Here is a 19,314-nt window from a genome sequence, read left to right as displayed (position 1 = left end):
AGAGAAGGGAATAAAACCAAATGATACCCTCCAAGGGCCTCTGCTCTGGGGGTATCATGGACCGGGAAGGGAGAGATGCAGTGGAAGGGGTGAGCTTGGACCAGGTGACACCGCCGTGGAGGAATTGTGAGAGAAAAGGAGAACTGCAGGCATGTCTGGTGAGAACGGTAACTCAAACGAGATCCCATTATACGTACTCAGGCATGTGTATTTGATTCCTTTTTTTTTTTAAATTTTAAATCTTTCTTAAAATTTTTTTCTTTTTTTCTTTTTTTCTTTTTTTTTTTCGGAGCTGGGGACTGAACCCAGGGCCTTGTGCTTGCTAGGCAAGTGCTCTGCCACTGAGCTAAATCCCCAACCCTGTCTTTCTTAAAATTTAAGCTTATGTTTGTTTGATGCCCCTGGGTGTTTTGCCTGCTTCTGTGCCTGTGTGCCATGTGTGTACAGTCCTAGCAGAGCCAGAGGAAGGAATTGGATCACATAGACCGGATGTGACCCAAGTGTTACAAGCAGTTAGGAGCCTCCTGGTACGGATACCGGGAACCCAACCCTAGTCCTCTGGAAGAGCAGCCAGTGCCCTTAACCACCGAGCCATCTCTCCAGCTCCAAGTATCCATTTCTTAACGTTGGAAGAGAGAATGTCCCTGCAGGGAAAAGCTGTGAGGATTTAGCTTTTGCCTATCTTTGGTGATTCCAACTGGCCTGTCACTCTCTGGCCGTCCGCCAGGGGGTGCTGGTCCCTTAGAACTGTTTGGAACCCGGCTCTAGGCACAGCCGGCCTGACTGGGCGGACACCTGCTTCAGCCCTGACAAAGCACAGCCACCTGGGGTCCAAGCTCTTCCGTTCCTTCTGACTCATCAGCGCCCTTTCCGGTTGCAGTTACCGCCTGTGTGAACCTTCGGAGCAAGCGCTGTGTGGAAAGTTACCCACCTTCGGACAATATTTTGCTCTGGAAAATCCAGGGACAATCAAAGTGGGAGACCCTGTGTACCTTCTGAGCTAGTGATGGGAACTGTGCGTTCCGGAACAACAGATGTCTCTTAAAAAAAAAAAAAGTTTTAAAAACTGACACCGCTGGAAATCGTTCTTCAGCCTATTCTTTGGATCTGTGGGTTCCAAGTTTCTCCTCTTTCAGATTTCCTTCTGTTTCAGTGTTTCCTGGGGCCAGCACGGAAAGCAGGGAAATACGGTCTGGCGAATTTAGGCCCCCATTAAGTTTCTTGAAGAATGAAGGGATTATCACATCGCCCTGTTTATAATTATGGAGTAATTTTTCTATTTCGGCATTCACTTGCCAAGACAGCAGATGTCCGTCATCTCCCTAGCCTTCTTTTGGGAAAGAGGAGAAAAAAGGAGGACGACTGTGTAAGCCAGAAGAATGTTCCAGAATGTTTTGCTACCCCTGGACATGGTGCGTACAATGGAAATTAAATACTCTCCCAAGTAAAGCTGGAATGACGGCATTCACTTTTCTCCTCGGGCCCAGGCTTTGGAAAGGGTTTAACGAGCAAATCCCGAAGATACAAATTGTTCCATAGATCCTGGATCAGACTCTGTTGCTTACCAGACAGCATGAAGATTCGACGGATCCGTTAGCCCAAGAAACCTCTGAAGTGTCAGGGTCTAAAGCTAGCTCTCTGGAGCACCCAGACTGCCTCTCAGTTCTGTGAAAAGTAATAAGATCCCACTCTGGAAGCAAAGCCGTTGATGCTCCCCACTAAGGGATTCGAAGTCGTTCCTAGCATGTGGGGACAGACAGTGACACTAGAGAGGGAGACACCTCCTTCTGGGTGTCTAAGATGAGATTTGAGCTTAACCGGGGAAAATGATGGCTCGCCGAATGTGAGCAAAATGAAATGGCCCTGTGAGGATATGGCGCCGCCTAGTGGTGGTGATTGGTAGCTCAGCCCACCTTGAGAAATATTAAAAAAAAAAAAAAAAAAAAAAAAGCAGTGTTGTACTTGCTGTTTAGTTTTAAAATCTGCTTTCAGATTTCCTTCTGTTTCATTGTTTCCTGGGGCGGGCACACAGAACAGAAATACAGTCTTTCGAACTTAGCAGGTCCCCGTTAAGTACTGGGCACATTTCCATCTGAATTCCCCAGGTGCCCCTGTGTTTCTCTGCTTTAGGAAAGTACTTTCTTTTATTATTTTAAATTTTAATTTATTTAAATATATAAATATGTACATTAGTATAGTAAATATTGGTGCGTGTGCGTGCGCGCGCGTGCATGCGCCATGATACACACGTGGAAGTCAGGATAATTTGCAGAAGTCAATTCTTTCCTTCTACCCTGGGATCCACTTCAGGTGGTCGGAGTAGTCACCTTTATCCTCCCTGGCCCTACGCCCATATCCCTACCACCATGTAAAGATGGCGTCCATTTCCCCACGGCTGTCGCTGCAGGTGAACCCCTCATTATCTCGGTACAGAACCTTGTGTGAGGTAGCTAGAGCTAGCGCTGCAGGGCAGCCCCCAAATGGGCGGTGGTACCCAGAACCCTGCTCACTTAACGCTTGCCTTCTTCAGCCCCTTGGATGAAAGGTTCTCCTTGAACACCGAGAACCCAGTGACCTCCAGAAGCTCTGAGCAGTTCTCGAGCTCGCTGTCAGTGAGATTTAAAGGCCATTTACTTGTGTCTATTTTATATTTAACGAGGGGGTTGGTACTAAAGGAAAAGCTGATGTCGTATATACTTTGAATACTGATCACATGCACACTCGAAGTAACATAGGATCGGGTGCATGGGCCATCACAAACCCTCAGAAAGAGCTTGTAACAGCCAGCGACAGACTTGTGAGGTCACGCCCAAATAGCTGCATTTTGTGGATGTTCTGTGCCTGGGGACTTTATGTGGTAATCATGGCGGACAGGTGAACCCCAGGGCTGCAGAACAGGAGGAGAGCTGTAGCATGACTCCAGTGGGCAACCTTAAAGGCTTGCTGTCTTGGCATCCCACAGAAAGTGCTAGAAACTTGCCAGAAGGAAGTAAAATAGCAACTTAGGCACGCAAAAACGGAAAGAAAGCAGGATGGGGTGGAGTGTGGTGGGATGAACCTATAAGCCCGGCCCCTGAAGGACTGAGCCAGGGGACTCATCATGAGTTCAAGACTACATTGGGCTCCATTGTGAGTCGGAGCCCTCTCCTAGTTTTGCTTAGGCTGCTGTGATAAAATACCACGCCCAGAAGCAGCTGAGAGGAAAACACGTGTATTTAGCCCATAATTCAAGGTCTACCATGTGGAAGAGTCAAGGCTGTGGGTATTTGAGGGGCCTGGTTGTATTCACAATCAAGAGCAGAGAGAGAAATGAACGCACATATCCTCACTCACTTGATTGTAGACAGCTCGGTTTCTTGTGGGTTGCACTGCATTTTCCACAGTGGAAGCCTGAGTTTGCAGGGGTGGGGGTTAGGGAGAATGCCATGGAGCAATATGTTTGAGAAGTCCAGCATGCCTCAGTCTTCTTCAAAGACACAGCAGCCCATCTGGAGGCATTTCATTTGGCCCTTGACAAATGCCATTCTGGTATCTAGGGAAGCTTGTGGAACAGCTCAGGAGTTCTGGTCAACAGGAGTGGTGCATTCGTGGGAAGCTGGGAAGAGATAAAGCGATCCCAAAACAAGCCCTCTGCAACTCTGGCTTCATACGACATCCAACTGCAGAGGTTCCCAAGGTGCCCAAGGACGAGGGTTGTCCTCTCTCCTTCTAAGAACTTACTGTAGTTCTTCTTAACTCTGTTCCTCTATATCTATCACCTATCTATCTATCTATCTATCTATCTATCTATCTATCTATCTATCTATCTAGTTGTGTGTGTGTGTGTGTGTGTGTGTGTGTGCATTTGTCAAAACATGGTCTAGCTGCGTGTCCCAGGATCCTCCTGCTTGAGGCTCATCAGTGTTGGTGTGTGAGATGTGCACTGCCACACCCAGCTCAATATTTATTTTTAACTATGCTTATGTTAGTAAGAACATAGATTATTTACAATACTTTCTTAGATATAGTCAGATGAGTTATGACAGCTCTATCTGTCTGTCTATCTTCTATGTATGTATGTATGTATGTATGTATGTATCTATCTATCTATCTATCTATCTATCTATCTATCTATCTATGTATCCTATGTATCTATCTGTCTGTCTGTCTATCTATCTATCTATCTATCTATCTATCTATCTATCTATCTATCTATGTATCCTATGTATCTATCTGTCTGTCTGTCTGTCTATCTATCTATCTATCTATCTATCTATCTATCTATCTATCTATCTATGTATCCTATCTATGTATTTATCTATGTATCTATCTATGTATCTATGTATGTATCTATGTATGTATCTATCTATCTGTCTATCTGTCTGTCTATCTATCTATCTATCTATCTATCTATCTATCTATCTATCCATGTATCTCTCTATGTATCTATTTTTTTGCAGCAGGGTTTCTTGTAGCCCAGATGACTGTGAACTTCTGCCCCTCTTGGTGCCACCTCCTGGGTTCTGGGATAATAGGCGTGCACTGCCACATCCAGTTGTATGCGGTGCTGAGGATCAAGCCCAGGGAGTCAGGCATGCTAGGCAAGCTCTACCAACCACACTCAGTTCACCAGCCCCGCATTATGACAATGTTGTAAATTACTTAATTTCAAACAAAAGGAGAAAAGTCTCTCAGTACAGCCAAGTTCTTGGAATCCATCTAATAATAAAATGTGCCTGCTGTACCCTCTGATCACCGTTTGCTCTGACTACACACTCTTAAGAAGCGAGGCCACGGCTTTGACTACAACCCACACACAGCTCCAGCCAGGCCAGTAGAACCATCAGCTTCCACACTGTGTCCCAGCTCAGAGACAGGAATTACCCTTGTTCACAGCATTAGTCTTCTTGGACAGCCTGGAGGTCCTGTTTCCCATCCACCTTCTCCCGGGGCCATTTTGGATGGGGGGGTCAATTTGGCTGTTGACCAATCTAAAGTGTTCACCATTGGTGGTCCTCAGTTGTGCAACTTTCCTCACAGAGCGTTCTACACGGGGACTCAAAGCCTCCCATTCCTTTCCTTCGTCCTCCTCTCTTTAGCTCTCTGTGCGTCCCTGAGCTGGATCTTCAATAGTCCAAGCCCCATTGAGCCTAATGGGTTCCGGGTCAGGCCCACCTTCTCTCACCCTCTTTAGGATTTTCCTGAGAGTCCTGTATATAAAGTATTGTCATAATTATCCCTGATTAATATTTTTGCACCTAATAAAGTCTCAGGGCCTGGGCTGGGGAGGCTCATCCTCCCAGATGGCTTCTCCAGCAATTAAAGTGACTTGTTAGTTGGAGGCCGGGGATGGCTGGGGGCAGCTGGAGAGCTGTCCTTTGCAGGCATCTCTGGTTAACATCAACCAGGAAAGCTCTCTGTAAACACATGAATAATTGATTGTGCTGCACTCACATAGCTACTGCGGATCTGAGCCCGGATGACTCATTTTCGAGGCATCCCTGTCGTCTGGATGCCATAACATTGGAGGAATGATGATGGTTTCTTGGAGGTTCTTCTGTGGCCGGCGTAGCCAAGTCGAAGACTGTAATGGTTTGTTATGATGACCTTTGCTATTCCATTAGGCTCAATTGCTTTAAAAAATGATGTGCATGTACTTTAAAAACATTTTTACCCTTTACGTTGACCTGACATCATAGTTTATATTAGCAAATGTATTAATGACAGAGGAGTGTTTTCATGTCCCAAGGACAAGTTTTAACAACCATAATCTGCCCTCAGTCATCATAAATATAAATGTATTGGTCAAACAGACCTCGTTAATGTGGCCAAGATAAATGCAAGTCTATATTTTAAGGCAGTAGAGGCAGTGGAAGCCCTAGAGGATACTCGGAGCTTTTTGTGGGGCTGTGAGTTTCTGTAGACGTGTTATCTCAGGATGAGAAAATTAACATGTTTCCCTGCTCTGGTTCTGCATCAGACAGATATAAATGTCTTGAGGACATCAAGCGAGATTGCTCACATAGTTTCTGGACACCGTTAATGCCTGGTGGGGTGAATCTTAGTTCTTAAAGCTGTCTCCTTGTTCTAATCACAGGGCTTTTAGAGAATAAGAAGAGACCCCAAGTGCTGGCAGTGTGCTACCCCACTGACACGTCTCTGAATTATATTGTGTCGTAGCTTTTTAATTATATCACCCTCCCCGCTCTCCAGTATCTCCTTCCCTTTGAGACAGGACCTTCTGTGGATGTGTGCCTGACATCTTACCTCACACTGGTTGGTAAACCGCATGTCAGGCAGACAGTGTTCCAGGCATCATCTGTAGGCAGGATGGGAGGGACACTCTGTTTCTCTCTTTGTTACAGCACACTCACAAGTGCTGGGCTTTCTTAGCAATGCCTGTGTTCTGAGCTTCTTGGGGACAAAATGGAGAGCCTTTTAATGGTATTTTGTTTTGAACCGTGAAAACTGCTCAGAGTGGGAATGTCTCAGGGCCCCTTCCAGAGAAGACTGTTTATAGGCAAGTCTGTCTCTCTCCGATATGATCAACTTGGTGCCATCACTAAGTTCTCCTTGGGTTGTGGTTACCTAACAATGAGTGATGGGTAGACACCCCAGAGACAGATGTTGGCTTTTTTCCCTTGTAGAACAATCTTCTAGAATGCATTTGTTTAACTGAATTTGCTATATTTTTTGATGGTTCAGAGATTGAGGCCTATACAATATTTTCGTAGCAGAGTTTTTTATAATGCTTGAGAGACAGAGACAATTCAAGGACTCATGGACAGATGGACAAGCACGGACAGACGGGTAAGCAAACACAGGCGAGCAGTAGGATATTATATTCAGCCTTAACATTTAGCAACGCCCTGCATGTACTCAACTCAGAATGAACCTGAAGAACATGAGACTACCAGAAAGAAACCAGTCACATGGCATACATATCGCACAGTTCCACTTCTGTGGGTACCTCGTAGTCAAACTCAGACCCAGGGAGAAGGGAGGCTTGGGATGGAGAGAGCAGGGGAAGGTAACTGGGATGCTGCTATCTAGGGGGTTTAGAGCTTCATTCTTACACGTCGAAGGGGGATCCAGTGAGCTATTGTACAGCAGCGAGGAATGGTTCCCGTGGCAAACATTGTGCTCTGTGCGCTTTGCTGAGATTTAAACATTCAAGAAAAAGAGAGGAGTAGGAGAAGGAGGAGGAGGAAGAGGAAAAAGGAGGAAGAGGAAGAAGAGGAAGAAGAAGAGAAGAGGAGGAAGAGGAGGAAAAGGAGGAGGAGGAGAGGGAGGGGGAGGAGGAGGAGGAGGAGGAGAGGGAGGAGGGGGAGAAGAGCCAAGCCCCGAGTAGCTTGCAGGTGAATTTAAACTCTAAGGCTCCCCTCAAGAAACACTGTAGAGTCCAACTATGGGAAGGATCCCACCCTCCCAGGCCCTTGAATGAGTCTTCTCCCAGACACTCAGACTAAAGCAAATGAACTTGAGACACTATCTTTGAGCAACACCTCCACTGAAACTGAGGTAATTAACCGAAGCTCTTCAGTTCTCGCCTCTGAACTGTGGTTCATACGAACACGAGACTCCTTGGAGTGAATGTTGGTGGGGTTTACATTCAGGTCTAGAGTGACTTTTTTTTTCTTTTTTGGCATTTTACTGTCAGGCCACATTTATGATTCAACTTGATTGTCGCATTCAGCCCTGGTAGGTTATGTTGGCCAATGTGGATGGAGATAATGTGAGATGGGGGACAGATGAAAGAGGATACTTCTCCATGACAGGAGGACTATTTGGTACTGACCCATCTGAGGGCCCCACAGGCAGAAGCCCTGCCTAGAGGAGCTGTATTAGAGATCAGGGCTGGTTCCCTGTAAGGACCTCTCTAATGCTTGGTTAATTATATGTGTAATGGATTCTAAGAATACAAAGTTGAGTGATTTTTTTTTTAAAAAAACTTCCATTTTGTTAACTATTATCTCTCTCTCTCTCTCTCTCTCTCTCTCTCTCTCTGTGTGTGTGTGTGTGTGTGTGTGTGTGTGTGTGTCAGGGAGGTGTGTGTGTCAGAAGTCAGAGAGTGGTTTTGTGGACTTTTTTGTTTCCTTCCACTTTTTTTTTCTTTTTTTTTTTCTTTTTCTTTTTTCTCTTTTTCGGAGCTGGGGACCGAACCCAGGGCCTTGTGCTTGCTAGGCAAGCGCTCTACCACTGAGCTAAATCCCCAACCCCGTTTCCTTCCACTTTTACACAGGTTCTGAAGATAGAACTCAGGTCATCAGCCTTGCACAATGTAACAATGTAAATTTATTACATCCCTGTTGCTGTAATAAAGCACTCTGATGAAAATCAGCAGGGGAGGAAAGGGTTTGCTTGGTTTACAGGTTTACAGGTCATTGTCAAGGGAAGCCAGTGTGGGAACCTGAAGGCTGGTCCTGAAGCAGAAGGTTTGGAGGAACACTGCTAACAGGCAGGAGCAACCACCACATGCCTTGCTCAACCTTCTTTCTATACCACCCAGGACCACCTGCCTAGGGGTGGTGCCGCCCACAGTGGACTGGGCCTCCTACATCAATCAACCAAGACAATACAACACAGATGGCCTACAGACTCATTGAATTGACCAATTCTTCAATTGTGGTTCCTTCTTCCTAGATAACTCTAATGTGTCAAATTGACCAAAACAAAACAAAACGAAACAAAAAACACAACAAACAAACAAACAAACAAACAAAACCAAGCAAAAAATTAGCACAGACAGCAAGTACCTTTACCCTCTGAGCCACCTTGATGGCCTCTGAAATGGAGAGATTTGGGGCAGAGGTGGTGCCTGTCTACAAGCAGCTCCAGAATCATCAATATTTATCCCTGTGGTGCCTTAGTCTTGGTCCCTCTTTGTGACCTCCTGTTCTGTCATCTGTGGAAGAGATTGGTAAAGTCGGGAGTGGCTAAGTCAGCCTCTTCTCTTTCTCCTCCCTATTCTTTCTGGACTCTGCCCACTTACAAGGTCACTGGGGCCTCTGGTGACCTTGGCTGAGAAGACCCCACCCCAACTGGAAGGGGACCACAGTTCTCTACTGTTGCCTGAGGCTGGCAGGATGAAGCTCACAGTGGGATTTGGTATCAGAAATTCCATTGTTTTGGGCTTTCTAAACCACATCTTTAGCCTCCTTTCCTCCCTCCTTCCCTCCTTCTCCTCCACCTCCATCCCTCTTCCTTTCTTCCTTTTCTCCTCTTCCTTTTCTTCCTTTTCTCTGTCTCTTTTTACAATGCTGGGGTTTGAAGCTGGGTCTCTAGTACACACTGAGCCGCACCCCCACCCCAGGTGGGGCTAATATTAGTGAGAAGCGGGTAGTTTGATCTCAATGGAACAGAATGAAACCGGCAAACAAACAAACACAAAAACAAAAAACAAAAAATAAAAAACAAAAAAAACAAAACAAGTCCCAGCAAGCCCCCATGGGTCTACAGTACTGTCATGGTTTGCAGGAGAAATGACTGCGTAAGAGGAGGTTTGTGGGAGGTGTGTCCTCGCTGAAGGACCATGTCACTGAGGGTGGGCTTTGAGATTATATGGTCTTATCCTACTTTCACTCAGACCATTCTGCCTCAGGCTTACATTTGAATGTGACCTCTCAGTCAGTTGTGCCGGCTCAGGCCTTTCATCCCAGCACTCAGAAGGCAGAAGCCGGTGATCTCTGAGTTTGAGGCTAACCTGGTCTACAGAGCAAGTTCCAGGACAGCCAGAGAAACCCTGTCTAGAAAAAAGAAAGAGAGATAGATAGATAGATAGATAGACAGACAGACAACAGACAGACAGACGACAGACAGAATGTAAGCTCTCAGCTTCCTGCTCCAGCCACCATGCCTGCTGCTTGTTGTCACGTCTCCCAACCAACGACGGTCTCTCGTTCATCTAGAAGTGTAAGCCCAAATAAATCCTTCCTTCTGTAAGTTGCCTTGTTCACGGTGTTTTATCACAGCGAAAGAAAAGTAGCTAATGTAACACAATCTTTTAATAAAAAAATTGTACTTACTCCTCCCACACATATGTAGCAGATGTGCAGCTCCCTGTGGGTCCTGAACAATTGTAGCAGAGGCTATCCCAAAAGCTGTTGCCTGCCTGTGGGATATGTTCTCCCAGCTGGGATGCCTCAGTGGGAGAGAAAGTGCCTAGCCTTACAGAGACTTGATGTCTGAGGGGAGGGGGCTGAGCCATTTACTCAGAGGAGAAGGGGATGGGGGGGTGGGGGAAGGATTGTGAGAGGGGGTGGCTGGGAAGGGGGCAGTGAGCGGGATGTAAAGTGAATAAGTAAAAAATTTAAATAAAAAGTGTACTTGTTAGTATTATTGTGTACATATAAAATATACATCATGGGGCTGGAGAGATGGCTCAATGGTTAAGCGCACTAACTGCTCTTCCAAAGGTCCTGAGTTCAAATCCCAGCAACCACATGGTGGCTTATAACCATCTGTAATGAGATCTGATGCCTTCTTCTGGTGTGTCTGAACAGCTACCGTGTAATATAAATATAATAAATAAATAAATCTTTAAAAAAATATACATCATGTGGTCTCACGTGTCACAGCATGAGTGTAGAGACAAGAAGACAATTCTGTGGAGTCAGCCCTCGACTTCCACACTCTCGTGGGTTCCAGAGATTGCAGTGAGGTCACTGGGATTGCCACACCCCCACCCCGGCCCCCCCAGCCCAATGCGTTCATTCCAGTTGTATCCTGTGTTTGTAAGGGGACCTGGAGTCTGAGGAGAGGTGGAGGAAGGATGCAAGTCTCTGAGAAGCAGCTTAGAGTCCCACAAACTCCTGATACACCGCTCACCGCAGTGGGTTCCAGAAGGTTAAGTAACTTGTCCACACTATACATGAGAGGCTAGAATCAGAATTCAAGGCCTTGGCTTCTGACAGGCAGCCCATGGCTATCCCTTCAAAGAACGGAAACAAGTCGCCCCTGTTAGCATCAGAACTGTCCACTGACAGCCAGAAGCTGTTTACAGCCAGTTCTGACGTCAGTGATGACTTCATCCCTAGGCAACGACTCTCCTACTGTTGCCGTGGCACCTGACCCACACCCCTTGCGCACAGGTTACTTGTGTTACTTTCATCACCTGTGTTAGTTACCTGCGTCACCTGCATTACCTACGTCACTGCCCGGATAAAAGACATGGACCCCGACCCATAGCTCTCTCCCTTGCTTCTTACTCTCACCCCACTTCAGGGGCGCCTCTGTCTGTAAAGAGCTCCCCCACCCCGTGAGAACTGTGCTGGCTTGGTGTGATCTGTCCAGGAATACGCCGCCTTCATCGAAGAGCCCCCAACCCCACCTTCTTGGTTTTAAATATTTGCTTGTAGTTTAATGACAGACACTGGAGCTCAGTGTAGTAAGTGTCATGTGTGTTTGGATCACCCCGAACTCTTGTTTAAAGTGGTTATTCACGTGTATGACTCTAAGCTGGTCGCAGCTGGTGGATCTGCAGTGGGTCTTAGGGGTCCTCGGACCCCAAACTAGTTAAACTCTCAACCCCTTTCTGTACACCAAGTTCCAACCCTGCCTCTACTCAACTGACATTAATGTCAACTTCCTCCACAAAAAAGACGTTAACTGGCATGGTCAAGTCTAGCTCTCTGTGAAAGTTGGGACCCCCTGGAATGCATTTATAGCCAAGGAGGGATGAGTTCACATTCAAATGCTCCCGCACAGCCTCCACTTTGAGAGAGATGGAGAAATACAGCAAAACTCTAGCGGCACCAGGACTCCCAGAGTCCCCACCCAGAGCTGTGAAATGGCCTATTTCGAAGTAACCCTAATCTTTAAGGCTTGGGGTTTCACTAGCATGTACGAATTGTGTAACATGTGCCTGTACATGTGCACCTTCGTTTGGGAGAATAAATGAGAAAGGATGGTTTGCTTAAAAAAGTCAACTATTGCCTTTTTGAGGAGTCAGTAAATAGAAAGGAATTCAGAATCAATCAGGGGTAATTTCAGGAGCATGGGGGCCAGGAGCAGGGCCTTGGGGTTTCTTGGTTGTTGTTGTTTTGTTTTGTTCTGTTACTTTTTTTAAAGGCCATCTCAGGACTGGGAACATTGTTAAAAGCTGGCAAGGAGGGAGGGAGTGTGTGCAGAGAAAGTCCTGGCTTTCCTCCCCAGCAGCCATGCTCCTCAGAAACGTGGAAAGATGAATTTCAGGCTTTGTCTGGAGCTCTGAAATCTTAAATCCTTCTAGAAAATAACCTGTCTCTCAGGAATTTGAGGTCCTAGAGAATAATAATCTCCCTCCCTCCTCCACCCCCGGCGGGTCTGTGGACTGGCTTCACTATTGGCCCCGATTACTTGAGTCTGAATAATAGAAGGATGTAATAAATCTGCAGGTATCTGCCCCGGTTTGTGATGGGGCAGAACCACAGGACGAGAGGTGGAACTCTGCTATAAACATGAAGCAGCACTTTTCCTCCAACCCGAGACATCGTGGCATTGGCTCCTAAAAATGTTTCTGCATTCTTTGTACATATTCCGACTTCTACTAGATTTTCTTCTTTCTGAACATGAATGCTGAATGACACTGCTTTTGCTCAGCCGGGCTGAGTAGACAAATCTGAGTCCTGATTCCTTTATGGGCTCTTGGTTGTGTGTGCGTGTGCGTGTGCGTGCGTGTGTGCTCGCATGGCAGTGAGTGTGGCAGCAAAAAGCCAACGAACCTCTAGCGTAATCCTCAACTCTGCTATCTATATATTTTTAAATCACACACACACACACACACACACACACACACACACACACACACACACACACACACACTACAGCTGGATTTTCACGTGGTTGTGAGCTGTTTTGTAGGGTGCGAGCCGGGAATCAAACTGAGACCCTCTCTCTGCAAGAGCAGTGGGCTCACCAATTCTGCTAGTATGGCAAGCTAGTGACCTGCAGAATCTACCTGTCTCTACCTCCCCAGTGCTGTGGGAATACAATTGTGTGCCACCACTTCTAGCTTTTGTATGTGACTGATGGGGATCCACACTGGGGTCCAAATGCAATGGTAGGCAAGCTCTTTATCTGCTGAGCCACACCCACATCCCCGCCCACACTCCCGCCCACACTCCCGCCTACAGTCTGCCCACACTCCTGCCTAGTTTCTACCCACAGCCCCGCCCACTTTCTACCCACAGCCCCGCCCACATTCCTGCCCACATTTGGCTCTGCGTTCTGATTTCAAACCTAGGCTCTTTATAGTCTACATTTTGAGTGTCTCCCAAAGGATGCCTGCTGAAGGCTTGGCCCTGAGCCTGTGGTGCTATTTGGAGGCAGTGAGGCTTTAGGAGATGGAGCTTAATAGGAGCAAGTTGGGATGTTGGAGGTGTGCCTTGCACTGAACAGTGGGACACTTCTATGTACTTGGCTCTTTGTTTCTTGGCTGTGAAGAGGGGAGCAGCTTCCTCCACTATCTGAGTCCGCCATGCTTTGTCCCCTCATCATCAACCCCCTAGATGATGGGATGACTCACATGGATTGAAACCTCTAAAACTCTGGGACCAAGTAAACATCTCTCTTTTTTCTTTTTTATGAGCTTATTTAGTTCACTTATTTTTGTCCCAGGGGACAAAGCCAACTAATACAGATCTCATGGCAAGAAAGATGTTTAAAAGGCAGAGAATTCATCCAATGCCTTCACCTTTTTAAACCAGTCTTTAAGGAAGTGATATTTTCTCATTTTCAAGACTTTAAGAGATTTTCGTAGATACCCAGAGCAGCAGCAGGTAGTATAAGGGGAGATGCAGCGGTCAAACCAGAGGCGTGGCAGTGCAGAGGGGAACAAGTGTCAGAACATTCTGGATTCATCTTCTGGAAGGCTCTGGTCTCGCTGTGGTCCCACACACTGCCAGAATAACTCAGGTAACATCAGTCCGAGTCTGTGCCCTTGGGTTTGGCTGAGCCACCCCCTGGTTTACATGAACAAAAGAGAGAGAGCTTTCAGACCACAGGATGGAGCTGCAACTGTTCTAAGTCACCCACAAGGCTTGTGCCTGGCTTTTGGTGTCCGATGAGAGCTAGGCTGTGCTTCGGTTCTACAACACAGAGACTATGCCCACACGGACGAGAACAGCGACACTGACAACAACACAGCAACACACTGAGTGCCGAGCACAACTACAATTCTTTGTGTTGCTGCATAAGCATTGCTTTGTGTGTTTTATGTGCATGGTTTTATGTGCATGGTTCTATGTGCATGGTTCTATGTGCATGGTCCTATGTGCATGGTTTTATGAGTATAGCTCCCATGCATTACCACTTGAAATGGATTCTCATGTAGCCAGTCCGGTCTTGAACTCACTGTGTAGCTAAGGATGGCTCTCAACTCTGGATCTTCCTGCCTCTACCTCCTGTGTGCTGAGATTGCAATAGACCAGCACACTCCACTTACTTGTTACTGAGGCTTGAACCCAGGGCTTTGTGAGTGCTGTGTGTGTGTGTATGTGTGTGTGTGTGTGTGTGTGTGTGTGTGTGAACTTGACACAAACTAAAGTCAGCTGGAAGGAGGGAACCTCCACTGGGTTGCTGTCTCCCTCAGATTGATCTGGGATCATGTCTATAGGGGTATTTTCTAGATTAATGAATGACTATGGGAAGGTCCAACCCACTGTGGGTAGTGCCACCTTTGGGCAGATGGCCCTGGGTTATGTGCAAGAAAGCAGGCTGAGCAAGACACCAGGATCAAGCCGGTAGCGGCATCCCATGTGGCCTCTACTTCAATTCTTACCTTGAGCTCACTCTGACTTCCTTTGGTGATAGAGAGAGACCTCTGATGTGTAAGCCAAATGAAGCCTTTCCCTCCTCAGCTAGCTTTAGTTACTGTGTTTGTCACAAAATAGAGAGCAAACCAGGACTAGGAAAACACTCTGTCAATGGAACTCTCCTTAGCACCAAATATGTTAGGGTTTTTGTTTGTTTGTTTGTTTCGTTTTTTAAAGATTTATTTGTATGAGTACACTGTAGCTGTTTTCAGACACACCAGAAGAGGGCATCAGATCTCATTACAGATGGTTGTGAGCCACCATGTGGTTGCTGGGAATTGAACTCAGGACCTCTGGAAGAACAGCCAGTGCTCTTAACCTGCTGAGCCATCATCTCTCCAGCTCTATGTCTATGTTAGTTTTTAATATGTTAATTTTTATAATTAAGAAGCCAGACTGCAAATGAAAATATAACCTTAAGATGTTTGTGTACTTAAGTTTAAAACTATTTAAAATAAAATGAAATATATATATATATATATATATATATAGTGTGTGTGTGTGTGTGTGTGTGTGTGTGTGTGTGTGTAGAGTGATCCAAGGCCACCTTTTAGATGTTGGTTCTCTCCTTCGACCGTGGCTTCTGGTTGTTGAATACATGCTGTTGGGCTTACACGGCAAGCGATTTTACTAACTACCTCACGACTCCTAATAATCTCTTCCTACGTGATGATTCGGGGTACGGATGGCATCCCAGACATTGCTCAAAGCCACAACACCCAGGTTCAATTCACTGACCACTGGAAATGTGCCTCGTTCCAATTGAGGTGTGCTGTAGATATAATTAGGCGCTTCATATTGACAGAGCATAAGACATTGCCGTAATTATTTTTATTATGACTGCATATAGAATGTCATAACTTTCTCTGTGGTGAGATCTTCTAAACCATGTTATTGGTTTGTATGGTGTTAATGACTGTATTAAGTGTTCCTAATAGACATTTTTAAAAACTTTAAAAATTTTATTCGTTTATTTGTTATTTTTATTTGTTATTTTTATTGTTGTTTTTATTTGTTACGTATGGATGGGTGCATGCTTGCCCCGGCATGCCTGCCGAAGTTGTCAGGCTCAGCAACAGACACCCTTAGCTGCTGACCTGCTGAGGCTGAGCCCTCTCTCTGGCCCCTTGAGACTTATTTTAAAGCCACATCTTTTGGCTTGAAAGATTGCAACAATTGACAGGTGTCACGATGTATTTTCTGATGTGCAATCCTTGTTCTGGGGTAGTGATTGTGTTTTTGTGTAAACACAAGTGTCTCTAGAATGGGGTGGGGGGGTGGAAGGATATGCGGGCTGACGGTGAGGGGCAGGTTTGAACTCTTTCCCCTCCCTTGTGAGAAATGCTAACTGCAGGCTCAGCTGTGCACTGCTGGAGGCGCAGCCTCTCAGGCTCCCAGCTCCTTACAGCGCCTTCTATAGTTCATCTCATTTCACCTGCAGGCTCAGCATTCTGTCTACAGCGGTGATTCTCACTCAGATGATCCTTTCCCTAAAAGTCTTTGCCTGGTGTTCCTACGGTTATTAAGCACTCAGTGATCTTCGCCATCACGATCCAAATAAAACCCCTGAGTCAGGCTTTAGGCGCTTGGTAGACAAGCTGGTCTTTTATCTCCCACATCTCTGGAACTCTGCTTCTTAAGGTAACCCCAGAAGGCAAAACTAATCTGTGGTTAGGACAGTTACCCTGAATGGCAGCGGGGGTGGGGGATGGGGGCGTTACCTAGGTGGCGGCGGGGTATGGGGGTAGCTGGTAAGGGGGTGGGGTGGTTGTTCAAGGATGGAGAAGGGCTCAGGCCAGGAAACTACTCCTATGTTACAGGCTTTGGCTTAACCAGAGTGTGTCCATTTCGGCGAGTGTTTTGAGCATGTGAAGCTGTACACTTCTGGATGGATGTCATACATCAACAAGAAGTTAAACAGCTTGCCTACGAGTGATTGTTTTTTGTTTTGTTTTGTTTTTTTAGGTGAAAAGCCCTGTGTTAATGAGATGAGAGAAATGACCACGAGGGGGCGCTGTATCCCTTTCCTCTGTGTGCAGAGGCCCTCCCCAGGGCCCTAGGGCTCTAGGAGATGCCGACCCACACAGTCCTCAGAGCAGAGATTTGTGGGTGAGTGACCCACCTTGAACAAGTCTCCTGAGTAACTTATGTCTCCACTTGAGGCATCTGCACACAGAAAGACCCAGACAGAGCCGACTTTTTCTTTTAACTTTTGATTCAGAGCGCTGTGCAGGGATGGGAGTCAGTGTTGCTTACGGAGAAGCTCCCTTGGTGGTCCCGTATAGGTTAGACAACTATGGAATGCCACATTCTTGGGAGAAGTTAAGATGCCTTCCTCGCTGTAAATATACACCCTCAAGGAGATGGGGCAGTTCTGGAATGACCAGGCCCTGCTGTTATCATCGACGGAAATCCTGTGTGGTGGTAAATATTACCCTCAGCAGGGCCTGGAGAAGAGATTATGGGAGCAGAGGAGGGCTGAGAAGGCAAATGTGGAAGGTTATTGGCTAGATAGTGGCCAGGAAACCAGAGACTGGGGTGGGTGAGGGGAGGCGACGGGGGAGGGGCTGAAAGAGCATAAGAGGAAATGAGGGGAGGAAGGATAAATAAATGAGATAAGCAACTTCCTCCACTTCCTCCCTCGCTGCCCTTTTGTTTGCTTCCAGGACTCTGGTGTTTCTGAGTCCTTTTCTGGGGACAATAGCCTGGACTCTGAATTTGAGAAGCAGTCCTAGCTCTACCTTCCTGATCCATCCCCAACCTACCTGGTCTACTGTAAGAGACTTCCATATATACAGTCAGCCACTGGACGTGCGCCCCCTAAGCAGCCGGTGGGCAGGGTCTCTCTGAGCTCAGACCCAAGCCCCAGTTCTTCAGGAGAAAGAGCACAGGTTTAGGTACCTGACTGTCCCATCCACAGGCACATATGTGGCAGTCACCAAATGTTGGTTCACTGGCATTGGGGGTCGGTGGAGCTTAGTAACATTGTTGGGGGCTACGGATGTGGTTCCGGGGTGGAACTTGGTATGATCAGAGCTCTGGGTTCCATCTCCAGCACCCAAGCCAGAGAAGAAACGGACAACAAAACCCAGTGTTGCAGTGTGGAGAGCTTCTTCCGTCTTGGACGGGAACTGGAAATGATGGGGTGGCCCAACACTGATGGGGGTCATGGGGTGACTAGTGGGGTCCGACTGTGTGCTAGAAAAAACACCCCCCCACTCCCAGTTCCAATAGCAACTTCTCATATACATCTGGAGAACCTGTGACTCTCTGAGGCAAAGGAGGGGGACTGGAAGGTGTCGAGGAGGGCAGCCTGGCGGTACCTCAACTCTACTCCCCAACTATGTATCCTAATGTTTGAAGGTCCCTTCGGGTATTCGTAGAACAGGTGACGGGATCAAACCTCCCTGTAAGGTTGCAGGAATCGAACACCAAATTGTATGCGAAGCCCTCTACCGTGTGCAGAACACTTAAATGCTAGCTAGCCATTTGCCGGGGCCCAATAGCCTACCAGCCTCTAGCCACTAGCAGGATGTGTAGGAATGAGTTCCCACCCAAAACTGGAAGAATTCAGTGTTTGCGAATGGTTTCCTGTTGACTTTGGAGAACCATGGGAGATTGTTACTTTGAGATCAATTAACATCAGCACCACCCATGCTCACCCAAGGAGGAAATGGGGTACCCGAAAGCCAAGCCACTCAGTGCTGGACACCAGTGACTCTGGGACTCCTATCTGAGATCTCTTATTCCATCTACAGGACATATCTGTACTTCTCAGCCACCTGTCCTTAGGAGTGAGGGTGCAATACACTGGATTCACCGATTCAGGCAGCTCCAAGGGAAGTTGTGTCTAGATTGCTTGTTTCAAACCCTCTTTCTGCTGGGGCTCCCTCTTAATGTGCACAATTCGGTTTGGACATAGGATGCTCCGAACGGTGCCTGTGAGATGAGAAAACCAAGAGGTGGATTCTTTTGACTGCCTCCATGAGGGCTGTGCAGGGATAACATCCCAGAGGCTTTCGTTAAATTTTCATTGGTTCAGCCTTGGAGAGACGGCTCAGCGGTTAAGAGCACTGGCTGCTCTTCCAGAGGTCCTGAGTCCAATTCCTGGCAATCACATGGTAGCTCACAACCATCTGTAATGAGATCTGGTGCCTTCTTCTGGGCTGCAGAATGCTGTATGCACAATAAATAAACCTTTTAAAACAATGTTTCATTGGTCACCATCTATACTCTGCTACTGTGCTAGTTATGGGCAAAGCAGACATAGAGGTTGTGGACAAAGTAGACTTAGTCAAACGGAGCATATGAGGGGTCAAGAGAGGGAGTTAAGCAATGGAACACATATAGAGTTAACTACCTGAAGCACAAAGCACCAGGAAGATACTTCAGCTGAGCCTGGAAGAGAACCGCCTCAGAACGATGAAGGTGTGGCAGTGTTGGGGCCAGAAGTGAAGGAGAGTGTTCCGAACAAAGAGAACAGGCTGTATGTGTGCCCTCTGCAGATGGGTTACATGGCCATATAGAATCTACTCATACCCAA

At 46.8% G+C, this 19,314-nt stretch overlaps 1 protein-coding gene and 1 long non-coding RNA gene across 4 annotated transcripts in view; one reads left to right on the top strand and one right to left on the bottom strand.

Moving 5' to 3' along the window:
* Mtarc1 (mitochondrial amidoxime reducing component 1) overlaps positions 1–18,980 on the top strand; it is a 39,974-nt gene extending 20,994 nt beyond the window's left edge. The window contains exon 7 of one of the 3 annotated variants that reach the window (XM_039091110.2): positions 16,737–18,980. In XM_039091110.2, the coding sequence (XP_038947038.1) occupies positions 16,737–16,740 (4 nt within the window). In that variant the 3' untranslated portion in view covers positions 16,741–18,980. Of the gene's footprint in view, positions 1–880; positions 1,951–5,437; positions 9,922–16,736 lie in introns of those variants that run through there. The other 2 variants (XM_063272629.1, NM_001100811.1) reach the window with 2 other exon arrangements.
* LOC134481538 (uncharacterized) lies at positions 13,696–17,674 on the bottom strand. The gene is made up of 2 exons (XR_010057118.1): positions 17,537–17,674; positions 13,696–13,919 (listed from the first exon to the last, which is right to left on the bottom strand). It is a non-coding gene; the product is annotated as an uncharacterized LOC134481538 (long non-coding RNA).
* Positions 18,981–19,314: the final 334 nt, after the last annotated feature.

This window comes from Rattus norvegicus, chromosome 13 (assembly GCF_036323735.1).
Source record: "Rattus norvegicus strain BN/NHsdMcwi chromosome 13, GRCr8, whole genome shotgun sequence".
NCBI classification, from domain to species: domain Eukaryota; kingdom Metazoa; phylum Chordata; class Mammalia; order Rodentia; family Muridae; genus Rattus; species Rattus norvegicus.
This window is presented reverse-complemented; position numbering and strand designations above follow the sequence as displayed.